The sequence below is a fragment of the Maylandia zebra genome, linkage group LG15 (genome assembly GCF_041146795.1).
Source record: "Maylandia zebra isolate NMK-2024a linkage group LG15, Mzebra_GT3a, whole genome shotgun sequence".
Lineage (NCBI taxonomy): Eukaryota > Metazoa > Chordata > Actinopteri > Cichliformes > Cichlidae > Maylandia > Maylandia zebra.
Genome location: NC_135181.1, coordinates 26,508,910 through 26,520,417, shown reverse-complemented (window position 1 = coordinate 26,520,417; position 11,508 = coordinate 26,508,910). Strand labels below are relative to the sequence as shown.

General features: G+C 42.0%; 1 protein-coding gene and 1 long non-coding RNA gene across 3 annotated transcripts; one reads left to right on the top strand and one right to left on the bottom strand.

Annotated features, from left to right (window-relative positions):
• Positions 1–259: 259 nt before the first annotated feature.
• LOC143412695 (uncharacterized) lies at positions 260–1,252 on the bottom strand. Its single transcript, XR_013093226.1, has 3 exons — positions 1,118–1,252; positions 921–1,021; positions 260–756 (listed from the first exon to the last, which is right to left on the bottom strand). It is a non-coding gene; the product is annotated as an uncharacterized LOC143412695 (long non-coding RNA).
• Positions 1,253–3,770: 2,518 nt separating this feature from the next.
• cpsf3 (cleavage and polyadenylation specific factor 3) lies at positions 3,771–11,398 on the top strand. Of its 2 annotated transcripts, none has more exons than XM_004561110.5 (18): positions 3,771–3,961; positions 4,383–4,446; positions 4,530–4,627; positions 4,725–4,853; positions 5,158–5,335; positions 5,825–5,914; positions 6,673–6,823; positions 6,907–7,082; positions 7,161–7,319; positions 7,658–7,804; positions 8,103–8,255; positions 8,338–8,446; positions 8,544–8,642; positions 9,013–9,107; positions 9,460–9,547; positions 9,633–9,699; positions 9,854–9,950; positions 11,209–11,398. In XM_004561110.5, exons 1-18 carry the CDS (start codon positions 3,891–3,893, stop codon positions 11,296–11,298), a joined length of 2,061 nt encoding a protein of 686 aa, XP_004561167.1. In that variant the 5' UTR covers positions 3,771–3,890; the 3' UTR covers positions 11,299–11,398. The 2 variants fall into 2 exon arrangements, with proteins under 2 accessions (XP_004561167.1, XP_076730330.1); XM_076874215.1 differs by having other exon boundaries at positions 6,673–6,828; positions 6,912–7,082.
• Positions 11,399–11,508: the final 110 nt, after the last annotated feature.

The window sequence follows — 11,508 nt, the reverse complement described above, 5'->3', positions numbered from 1 at the left end:
GATTGAACCAACAAACTATATTGAGTTACGGGAATTAAATTATCCTCCATAATCAAAGGTGATTTTAATTACCATTTACGTAATATTTGGTAGCTTAAAAATCATTTCAAATAATGTGGAAAAAGTAATTGGAGGAACATAATTTTTATGAGTAAACAACTTAAAAATATGTTTTTAAGTGTTATGTAATTAATTACAGCAATTACAAAAACAATTTTTTAAAGTTCATTATTTAAAATATTAAGTTGCTGATTTTCATCATTATTATCATCATTTTAGCTTTCTCTTATTTTTTTTTTATTGTAATAGCTTTTAAGAAAGGAATTCATTCAACATTTTTTTTTATCAAATAACTTTTTTATTTTTTAACAGTAGGCATTTCAACACTTTGTATTTAAAAAGTGAAAATAAACCAGAAATTTAGATTTATACCATCACAGCCAAGTTATAGAATATGCCTTTATGTATTTAACACCACAGAAACAAATGTGTTCAATTGGTAAAAAATCTACTTAGAAAACATTTTGTTGCAGTAATACTTCCATGCAAGTGTTCAGTAAATGTTAACTTTCAATGCCTACCAAACTTTACAAGATCTTGCATCTTTCTATTACACAATGCAGCAAACACCTTTAAGATCAATTTTACACATACAGGATTCAAAACACAATGGTTGCAGTCTTATGGTTAGATCCACGGGTGTACCGGTTACTGATGATGGCAGTTTTCATCACCTGCCTTAAGTTCTTCAGTGTCCTTGTAAAGCAAATTTTAAAAAATAGGTTAGTGAATTATAGATTAGACTTTTATACTTACTGAATCTTAATGAATTCAGATGATCAATGGATACCACACACACACACACACACACACACACACACACACACACACACACACACACACAATGCTGAATTACTTACACCAAACTCCAAAACTCCATGAAAAGGTCCTCGTCCTTCTCTCCAAGGAAAGTGATAAGGCAGCAGATGGCTACTTCTCTGCATGTTTCAATTGTATTGTGCTATTTAAGAAAAAATAAAGTATGAGTATAAAATACATGGGTGACTGCCAACAAAGTTCATTTCAAAGCTACCCAAAGTCTAAATAGTTGTCCTACCTCAAGAAGCATGTCCTTGATCTGCCTGATTCTCACTCCCTTAGCTCCTCCCCTTGATAAAATGACATCCATCAGTTTTGGGGTGCAATGGTCAAGTGTAGCCATTCAAGGCTTACAGTGGTTATTCTCTTGAACTCCTCCTGTATCTGTAGACCACACAAACAGAAGAATTAAACCTTGCAGACTATTAGCTATACTGCATTAATGAATGCTGTAATACATTATTTAAAGAGGATAGATGTGATCTAAGGCTACTCCAAGTTTTGAGGGAACAAAAACAATCTTGGTGAAGACAAGGGAGACTTCCCCACCATAACCGTGGTGTAATCTGTAATGTTTTAGCAACCCTGTTTTTGCAGAGGTTTCGAATTTACACATTGTTCACTCCCAGCCCATTTTGTAAAAAATGTGTCCCAGTTTAACAAAGCACTAATGACCCCAGATTATCACACTATACTAACTGCTTACATAAAGTCTTAATATTAAGTAGATTCACATAGCCTATGCCAGAATAATGCTATTGGAATGACATTAACAATATTTCACACAATCTGATTTTTTTTAAAAAACAAACAAAAACAAAGATAGCTACAGCTCTTAAGATCAAGAACAATACTTACTTTAAGCTGTATCACAATACTAACCAAAATCATTTACAATGTAATATTACGTATAGGTCATGCAAGTTTTATAAAGACATAAAATAGGTGAGCCAGATGGAAAAAAGAAGCCTCTAGGTTATCCCTCTGACAAAACTATTCACAGTTTAAGGCTTCTAATTTTGGTAAAAAGAAAAACAAAATCAGCCTATGGTCGAAATTAGATTGCACTGTGTAGCAAAACTTTAACCACGCTTTTCCTAGCCACAGTTGCACTCTCTAGCTGAAGACTTTTGTCAAATGAAACTTTATAAGTCTTATCCTCTGCTGTGCTAAAGTTTAGAATGGCTAGCATTAGCTACATGTGGTAGTGCAAAGTATTTCCTTATCTGTATGAGCATCACATCATACACAAATCCACTACAGGTGACTAGCACAAATGCTTTGCTTTGGTAGAACTGTTATTTGTAAATGAAATGTTACTTACCTTGAAATGTCTTTTACAAAAGCTTGCACCATGCAACCCAACATGTGTGAATTTGCCCGGGCTAGTTAAGTCGGTAGGGGAGGGAATTTGAAATCAGAAGTTACAGTGGAAAAAAAATAAGTTATCTATTCAATTTCTTTAAGTAATTACAACTTGAATTTTATTTTGAACCCACTAACATTGGGATTTAATTTCAAATTACATATAAAATTAATTTAATGTAATTACCAACATTATTATTTCAACACAACCCAAAAAAATAAAGTTTGCAACTTAGAAGGTCTATCTTAATCAATAAATTAGAATTTTTATGTTGCAGCCATGGATTTAATCAAGTGGTGGTAAAAGGCCTGATGAATTACTTAGTCAAAGAAAGCACTCCTGTTCTGAGATGGACCTGTAAAGCTCTTTGTCAGCGCTGACACGTGAAATAGACTAATAACTGGGAGATGATGAATCGATACACAAGAGAAAACTGACAAGGACACACAGGATGAACAAACTGTGAAAACTAAACGGCATTAAAAAAAAAACCCCAAAAAGGCATTTCCAGGGGAACAAATAGGTTTTGAAATGAATAAAAACAGAAAACATGTCAAAATAAAAAGCTGGTGTAAAACAGCTGAGGAAAGAACAACGTGGTTCTATAAACAAAGTGGTTCACACAAAAATACTCAAGTTCAGTCTAAACGTTTCCTTTAGTGCATAAAAGAGTTTCTCACTTCGAGACCTGAAAGCAGCTTCGGAGCTGAGGACTTTACTAAGAGCCGAGTTTAACACAAACAGCTTTTCGCTGTGAGCTGTTCGGTGTCCGTGTTTTCCTACATCACTCTTTCTAAACTTCTCAAATCTGTTAAAGTTACTGCATCACTCTATTTATACAAACTCGAATTATCCTGGATCTTTTCAAATTAATAGTCCTATAAAGTCTCGCTGGTCAAAATAACTTTCTTGACAGAGCTTTTATTGTGAAACATTTTTAAGAACTTGTATGAAATTCAAACTGTTTCCACCTTTTATTAGAAAACGATCAATAATATTCATGCCATATCTGTGGCTCTGATGTTCATCCTGATTATTCTAGAAGAAAATCAGTGAGGGGGGAAGCATCAGCGAGCAGAGCAGGATGCATTTTGTCAATGTTTTTATGTAAACCATTTGTTTTTATTTATTTATTATTGTTTTTTAATACCTTGAGTACAAAATATTTAAATACTCAAATATAATACACAAAAACATAGTCATGTATATGATTTTAAATTTAATTAAAGCCAATTTATAGAATGAATTTGTTTAAAGAGTTTTAAAATCTCCTAAATTAAAAGTGCATAGACTTAAAGAGCAAAGATACAAAAACGAAAATAATTTTTGTTTGTAATTATTAGTAGTATATATTTAGTTAATAATTAATTTGAGCATTTATTGATGAATACTATTTATTTATTTGATACATATTAATCTGATTTTTTTTTTAAATATATTAGATTGCTTTAAAGCACACTTCTCCTCCGGGATTCATCGCGGAACAAAAAGTTAGGACTAATGTTACTACACGGAAAGATTTCACTGGGGACCGGAAGTTACATATTAGTAAACCTTGTGGAGCCGCTGTTGATAGCAGGTGGCTAACTAACGGAGTGATGACGGAGTTTGTTTGTTTGTTTTTCGGCGTGTGGAAGTAAACAACATGGCGGCTAAACGTAAACCCGACGCGACGGTTCCGGCGGAGGAGAGCGACCAGCTGCTGATCCGCCCGCTGTGAGTTTAAGGCAACTTCAGCTTCTTTCTGTGTGCGGGCTCCCCCTCCTCACAGAACTACATTCAGAAAATCACTCATTCAGGGTTCATAAATAAACTATAAAACGCGTAAAACACACAACTTAAAAAGGTCCGCGGAAGTTTCCAGTGAAGCGCTTTGATTCAGAACTCATTTAACAACACTTATAATCTGAAAAGATCTCCCTGCCAGCTTCGACACAGCTGATAATTAAATATAAGGTCGTCTGTCAGTGCATATTTAATCTTATGAGTGTAGTCATGTGACTCCAATTCTTTCAGGGTTTTGCTCTTTTACAAATAAAAATTGACTGATTTTTGAATGGAGTTTGGTTTAAAGTGAGTTTGAGCTGGATGTTGGGGTGAGGTGTGGAGTGTGGTTTCAGTGTGTGTCTATGTGCAGGGGGGCCGGTCAGGAGGTGGGACGGTCCTGCATCATCCTGGAGTTCAAAGGAAGAAAGATCATGGTGAGATAGTGAATATGAACCTTCCAGTTGTGAACGTGAAGCCTCAGTGTGTGTAAAGGTCTGTGTCTCTTTGTGTGTGTCAGCTGGACTGTGGGATCCATCCTGGTCTGGAGGGGATGGACGCTCTGCCCTACATTGACCTGATCGACCCAGCTGAGATCGACCTGCTGCTCATCAGCCAGTGAGTTCACAGCCGCCGAGTGGTCACATGACTGCCTGCAGCATGATGATACTGATGTACCGCAGATGTTTATGCTGACTCTTCCTCCTTCCATCAGCTTCCACCTGGACCACTGCGGCGCTCTGCCCTGGTTCCTGCAGAAGACCAGCTTTAAAGGTCGGACGTTCATGACACACGCCACCAAAGCCATCTACCGGTGGTTGCTGTCCGACTACGTCAAAGTCAGGTGAGACTCGCCGGTAGACACGTTGACTCTGAGAATGTTTTTAACGGTTTAATAAGAGTGTGGGCGAATGCTGGTGAGCCTCACTTTTGGGTTACCTCGAACGAGCAAAGGTCAGTGTCAGGTCAGTGATAAGCAGCTTTAAATTAAAATAACAAGACATCCAAAGGAGGGTTATTTTAAACTGGAGTAATGCAAACCTGCTGTAGGAGTTGTGAAGCAGAGGTAAGTGCTGTTTGCCGTCAAAGACGCTGCTGATGAGTTGCTTAGAATCTTTGACGCTTGATTGTCTGAATCGTGTCTGCAGTAACATCTCAGCTGATGACATGCTGTACACGGAGACCGACCTGGAGGACAGCATGGAAAAGATCGAGACCATCAACTTCCACGAGGTGAAGGAGGTGGCTGGCATTAAGTTCTGGTGTTACCACGCCGGCCATGTCCTCGGAGCCGCCATGTTCATGATCGAGATCGCCGGCGTCAAGGTGAGTTCTTCAGACATTGATCCAGCCTCCTCTGAGTGTTTGCGCCTCTGTGGGCGTGTTGCTACATGTACACACTCAGAGTTTTTATGGACATTTAGTTGCAGTTTAAAAACTACAGTTCAGATTCTTTGACCTTTTTTTTAATCACTGCAGCTTGTTAAGAAATAAAGACGCTGCAAGAACTGAAAATAAAGGTGAAATAAGTTCCTGTGACTTCATGTGAATACGATGAGGGCGAGGCTGTCTTAGACACATGATCAGTGGGGTGATGCTTTGTCGCATCGCAGTCGGGTTTTTCTGCGTTAAACAGCAGAGAAAATGTGCTGGTGTGTTCCAAAACTATTGTCTCTCCGGAGGGACCACCTCAGACAGGCACTTTGTTTTTGTGAATGAGTGAGTTTACTGAGGACAGCATGGCCACAGCTGCTAATCGCGCATGGTGTGTGTGTGTGTGTGTGTGTGTGTGTGTGTGTGTGTGTGTGTGTGTAGCTGTTGTACACAGGTGATTTCTCCCGTCAAGAGGACAGACACCTGATGGCAGCAGAGATCCCAAGCGTGAAGCCGGACATCCTCATCACAGTGAGTGATTCTGAAATCAGAAATCAACTGTTCAAAGTTTATGGCAGCTTTGCATGATCCGTCGTTCATAATAATCCTCCTTTATCTGATTCTGGGCTGGTTTGTCCTCTTTTAGCTATGCCCAGTTTAAGCCTAATTTCTCCTGATTGGCTGCCTCACAGAATCCACATATGGGTGGAGCATCTCAGTGACATCATCCAGATCCAAGAGTAGAAAAAAAAACTGATATTTTAGAGCAGCCTGAACTTCACAGGGATCAATTTACTTCTGAGGTCATCGTTAGAAACATCGACCACAGAAACGTGACAGAAGAAGAAGAAGAAGAAAGTGTGTACTTTATTGGTCCCCGTGGGGAAAATCCCTCTCTGCATTTAACCCATTCACTCAGTGAAGCAGTGGGCAGCCATTGGGCGCCCGGGGAGCAGTGTGTAGGGACGGTACCTTGCTCAGGGGTACCTCAGGGTAGCTGTTCAGGGGAATCGAACCCCCGACCTTCCGATCATGGGGCCACCACTCTACCTACTGAGCTATCCCTGCCCAGGAAACGGAGTAAAACCATGAATGAGGTGTAACCGCCTCAAATGTCTGTAAGATCTGACATCTCCACATGATCCCGTGTGTGGAGATCACACCCTAAAGGTGAAACCTGGAGCTGCAAACACCTGCTGTTACTACATCATGTGACTGCTAATCTTGATGCAACTGTGATGAATCAGCGAGCCAAGCATACTCAGTAATGTTTCCTGCTCTGCGTTCAGGAGTCGACCTATGGCACTCACATCCACGAGAAGCGTGAGGAGAGGGAGGCTCGTTTCTGCAACACCGTCCACGACATCGTGAACAGGGAGGGCCGCTGCCTGATCCCTGTCTTCGCCCTGGGACGGGCTCAGGAGCTGCTCCTCATCCTCGGTGAGGTCTTCTCTCGGTCTCCTCTGCCCATGAGCCCGGCTCCGACCCTATTGACCTCTGATCTGCTCGTGTTTTTGATCCAGACGAGTACTGGCAGAACCACCCGGAGCTCCACGACATCCCTATCTACTACGCCTCTTCTCTGGCCAGGAAGTGCATGGCTGTGTACCAGACCTACATCAACGCCATGAACGACAAGATCCGCAAGGCTATCAACATCAACAACCCCTTTGTCTTCAAGCACATCAGCAACCTCAAGGTCAGTGAATGCAGTCCGTGGGTTGTCAGTTGGCTCATATCATTATACATGCAGGATTTTTACATGTGTGTGTTTCAGAGCATGGACCACTTCGATGACATCGGTCCCAGCGTGGTGATGGCATCTCCTGGTATGATGCAGAGTGGCCTGTCCAGAGAGCTGTTTGAGAGCTGGTGCACCGACCGCAGGAATGGCGTCATCATCGCCGGATACTGCGTGGAGGGGACGCTCGCCAAGGTGAGGTCAGCTTGGACTATTTTAACTGTGGAGTCAGGAAACTGCCCTGAAGGACAAACCTGAGTGAGCCTGCTTCTGAGGCTTTTCCAACATTTTCCCGTTTCTGAGCGGAAAATGTTTCCTGAGAGTCTGATTTTCTTTTCGGGGAGTGGCGGAAAGCCCAGACCTGCAGATCTGCTCTGATTTAAACCGTCTGTGTCAGGGTTTAGGCATTAATAATAAGGCAACAGTGCCCCCATCAGGCCATAGTGAAAATGACACAATCATTTAAAGCCTTCAGAGAGCCGAGTTTCTTTCCTGATTCCTTCGAGGTCTAACGGTTTGTCTGCGTTTCTCAGCACATCATGACAGAGCCCGACGAGATCACCACCATGTCGGGTCAGAAGCTTCCTCTGAAGATGTCGGTGGACTACATCTCCTTCTCAGCTCACACAGACTACCAACAGACCAGCGAGTTCATCAGAGCTCTCAAGCCTCCTCATGTGGTAATCAGATTTATTCACTCACTCTCAGCTTATCAGTAAACAGATGACAGCGTTTCAAAAGTGCTAAAATTGTAGCAGCTGTATAATTGTTAATCATGACTCAGTCCAATCGCTCAGCAGAGCAGAGATCATCTAATGAGAGTAAGACGTCTGTGCGCTGTGGACCTTCGCATGCAGCTTCAGTCCTGGACCTGGAGTTTTTCTTTGTTGCTCTACTGACTGAAACTGTGCACAGCACTCGGTCTGATGTCGGGAACAGGTGAGTTTAGTTTAACGTGTGCTGATCCTGGGTCTGCAGATTCTCGTCCACGGCGAGCAGAACGAGATGGCGCGTCTGAAGGCGGCGTTGATCCGCGAGTACGAGGACAACGATGAGGTCCACATCGAGGTGCACAACCCGAGGAACACCGAGGCCGTCACGCTCAACTTCAGAGGAGAGAAACTGGCCAAGGTCCTCCTGAAAACCATCCGCAGCTTTAAGCGTGTCTCGTTTCACCTTCTGCCACCTTAACTCCCAGCATCCTCTGCTGCAGGTGATGGGCTCCCTTGCCGACAAGAAGTGCATTCAGGGTCAGCGGGTCTCTGGGATTCTCGTCAAACGAAACTTTAACTATCACATCCTGTCGCCCTCCGACCTCTCCAGTCAGTAACTCAGTTTACCTGCACTAATTATTCCAGCCTGATGCTGGTCCCTGAACGCATCGCCTGTTGCTTCCTGACATTTGTGCTCTCTGTACAGACTACACTGACCTGTCGATGGGCATGGTGACTCAGACGCAGGCCATCCCATACACCGGACCCATCTCACTGCTGGTCAGCCAGCTGAGAAACCTCGCAGGTAAGAAAGCAGCAAAGCTCACCTGGACTCACCTGACTCGGGTCATCCAGAGTAAAACTTAAGCTGGCTCCTCCCATTACCGGAAGTTTTGTGAGGCGATGCATTAGAAATATTTAATGGGATCTTTGGTCGTGAATTTTTCTGCATGTCAGACTTGATGATACGTGGGCTTAAAAATGTTCATGTTAGTTTCTGAAGGTGTTTCACCTCCATCAGGACGTTTACAGAGAATGATGGAGACAATGTCTTTACAATACAAAGCACCTTGAGGCAACTGTTGTTGTGATTTGGAACTATATAAATAAAAGTGAACTGAAGTTTAATTGAACACGGTCCACAGAGCGTTCATGAGCTGCTCTTTGTGTTTCAGGCGATGTGGAGCAGGTGGAGGGAACTGAGAAAATCACCGTGAGAATCTTTAAGAGCATCACGATGGTTCATGAAGCCAGCATGGTGCTGCTAGAGGTCAGACACACACACACACATACACTACAGCCCATGTGAGCAGAGGTGCTGTGATTTCGTACAGCCTTTGTTGTTCATGGATGCAGCTTCAGTGCTCTGTCTGAAACAAAATGTTCAGATTTATTTCAAACAGGAACTCACTGATTGGAGGAAAATTAATTTTGCTTCATATTTAAGCAGCTGTTGAAGTTTTTTTAATTTCAGATCTTTTGTTTCTTTGTTGTAAATTTGTTTTTTCGTTTTTTTTTTAAAGTGTTACAGATCCAGAATTTTACCAATTAGTTCACTAATTTCTGTTTCATTTTGCCATCATTGAAGTAAGTAAGTGTTTCTTCTTGATTTGTTTCCTCAGTGGATCGCCAATCCGCTCAATGACATGTACGCTGACGCCGTTGCCACTGTCATCCTCGAGGTCCAGTCCAACCCCAACGCCCAGAAGTGTCAGTAAACACAGTACGGCAGTTTGAAGTGCAATGTTTGGGGACAGTGCAGAATCTGTAACATCTGTGTGTTTGTGTGTTTCAGTTGTGGAGGGGAAGAAGGAAAGTTTCGACATGGACGTGTTTGTGGAGAGGCTTGCGCTCATGCTGCAGTGAGTCGCTGCTACACACAGACATGTGCGCACACAAACACCACACACACCGACACACACAGACCCAAGAAAGGATTTCATTTCTAACTTAGCATTTTCAAAATTTTCAAAGTAAAAGTCCCCAAGTGGTAGACTAACTTGTATTGTGTTGCAGCGACATGTTTGGGGATGACTGCGTGAATTTCAAAGATGGTAAAAACCTCAGCGTGACCGTGGACGGCGTCACAGCGTCAGTAGACCCAGAGACCAGAGTGAGTATGAGGAGTGGGCAGAGTTAGACCTTCTGACAGAACACAAAACTCTGACCTTTAGCACAGGGGGCTGTGCAGTTTAAGCTGCATTAAGGTCATGTGACATAAATCTGGTGTTAAGGATCATTTTGTTTTAAATCCTCAGACTTCCTGTTACAGAACCCGATCTGTTCATGAAAAACCTGAAAGTATGGGTACTTCCTGTTCCCGCTGCAGGGCTTTATGTTAAGTTTAAACCTCAAAGCATGTAAATAAGAGACGGCGCCTCTGAGATGTCATTGGCTGAAGTTCTGTCAGGCTGCACTCACACAGAGAAATTACCTGACCTTCATGCGACTGAGATCAGCTCTGATCAGTCATTATTACATCATGACGGCATAAAAGTTGTTGGGTTGAGTTGACAGTTGCATGCTCTCTGTTCATGATGACACAGATTAACTGATAAATCAGGGAACATCAAAAGTCTGTGTCCATCTGAAAACCAAAATTCACTTTAACTTCATACATTCAGAGATCTGAAACAGATTCTTCCACAGATAACAAACACAGATCCTCGCCAACCTTGCTTTCATATAGGAACACACCCAGTTAGCAACCACTGGAGTCCCCAGTTGTAAAGACTAGTTAGTTGCACTCAGACCGATTGCAACTCATTGACAAACTGGCTTTCTACTAAATCTGATGCTTATCATTTGTAAACCTTAAGCAGTCTGTGTGATTGCAGTGACTCTGACCTCCCAGCAGGCAGCTGTGCAGTTTCCATGAGACTGAAAGTCAGCTGCTGAACAGGAAGAAAACTTCAGTGCAACTGATTTTTTTTATTTTCTCTGGAGTCCAAAATGTGTGAGGAATTGGGGGGGGGGGGATGTGTAGCACACACGTGATTTTTTTCTGTCTGTGTTCAGACAGTATTGAGTGAATGCTTCATGATACCGTGATACACAAAATATCCCTGTAAAGCTCGCCTTCTCTCATTTCAAAAGCCCCTTGAATTTTCTTTCTAACACACACAGTAACATTTAAAGAGCGCCTGTAAGGTAAAGCCTGTAAAGGGCTAAACTGAACTCAGACTTGCTCAAGCTTATTTTCTCAGACTACTATACAGTCACAGTCAGTGCTACTGAGCTTAACTTACAGTTGCTTCCTGGTTATGTGTGAAATTAATAGTTTCACATATGTTATTTATGCAAGTATTTTGTTTGTTTCTGTAGAAAATGATGTAATACCCTTTATTTGACCTCTGTGTGTTACTCTGCAGTTGGTGTCATGCGCAGAGGACGAGACTCTAAGGGAGATGATAGAAGTCGCTGTCCATCGGCTCCATGACGCCCTAAGCCCTGCTTTCTGACAGGCCACAGTGATGTCACAGGGGATGCTTTTGTACCGATTTCCTATAAAAATGAATGCTTCTTTTTTTTTATGTGTAAAATAAACTTCAGTTGAGTTTCTCAGTCTGTTTCCTTTAGACCATCAAAGCCTCCGATGGCCGCTTTAAAAAGGTTTACACTTATTTCAGTCATGCTGGCTTATTCTGGATACATAAAACATTATCTCCAAT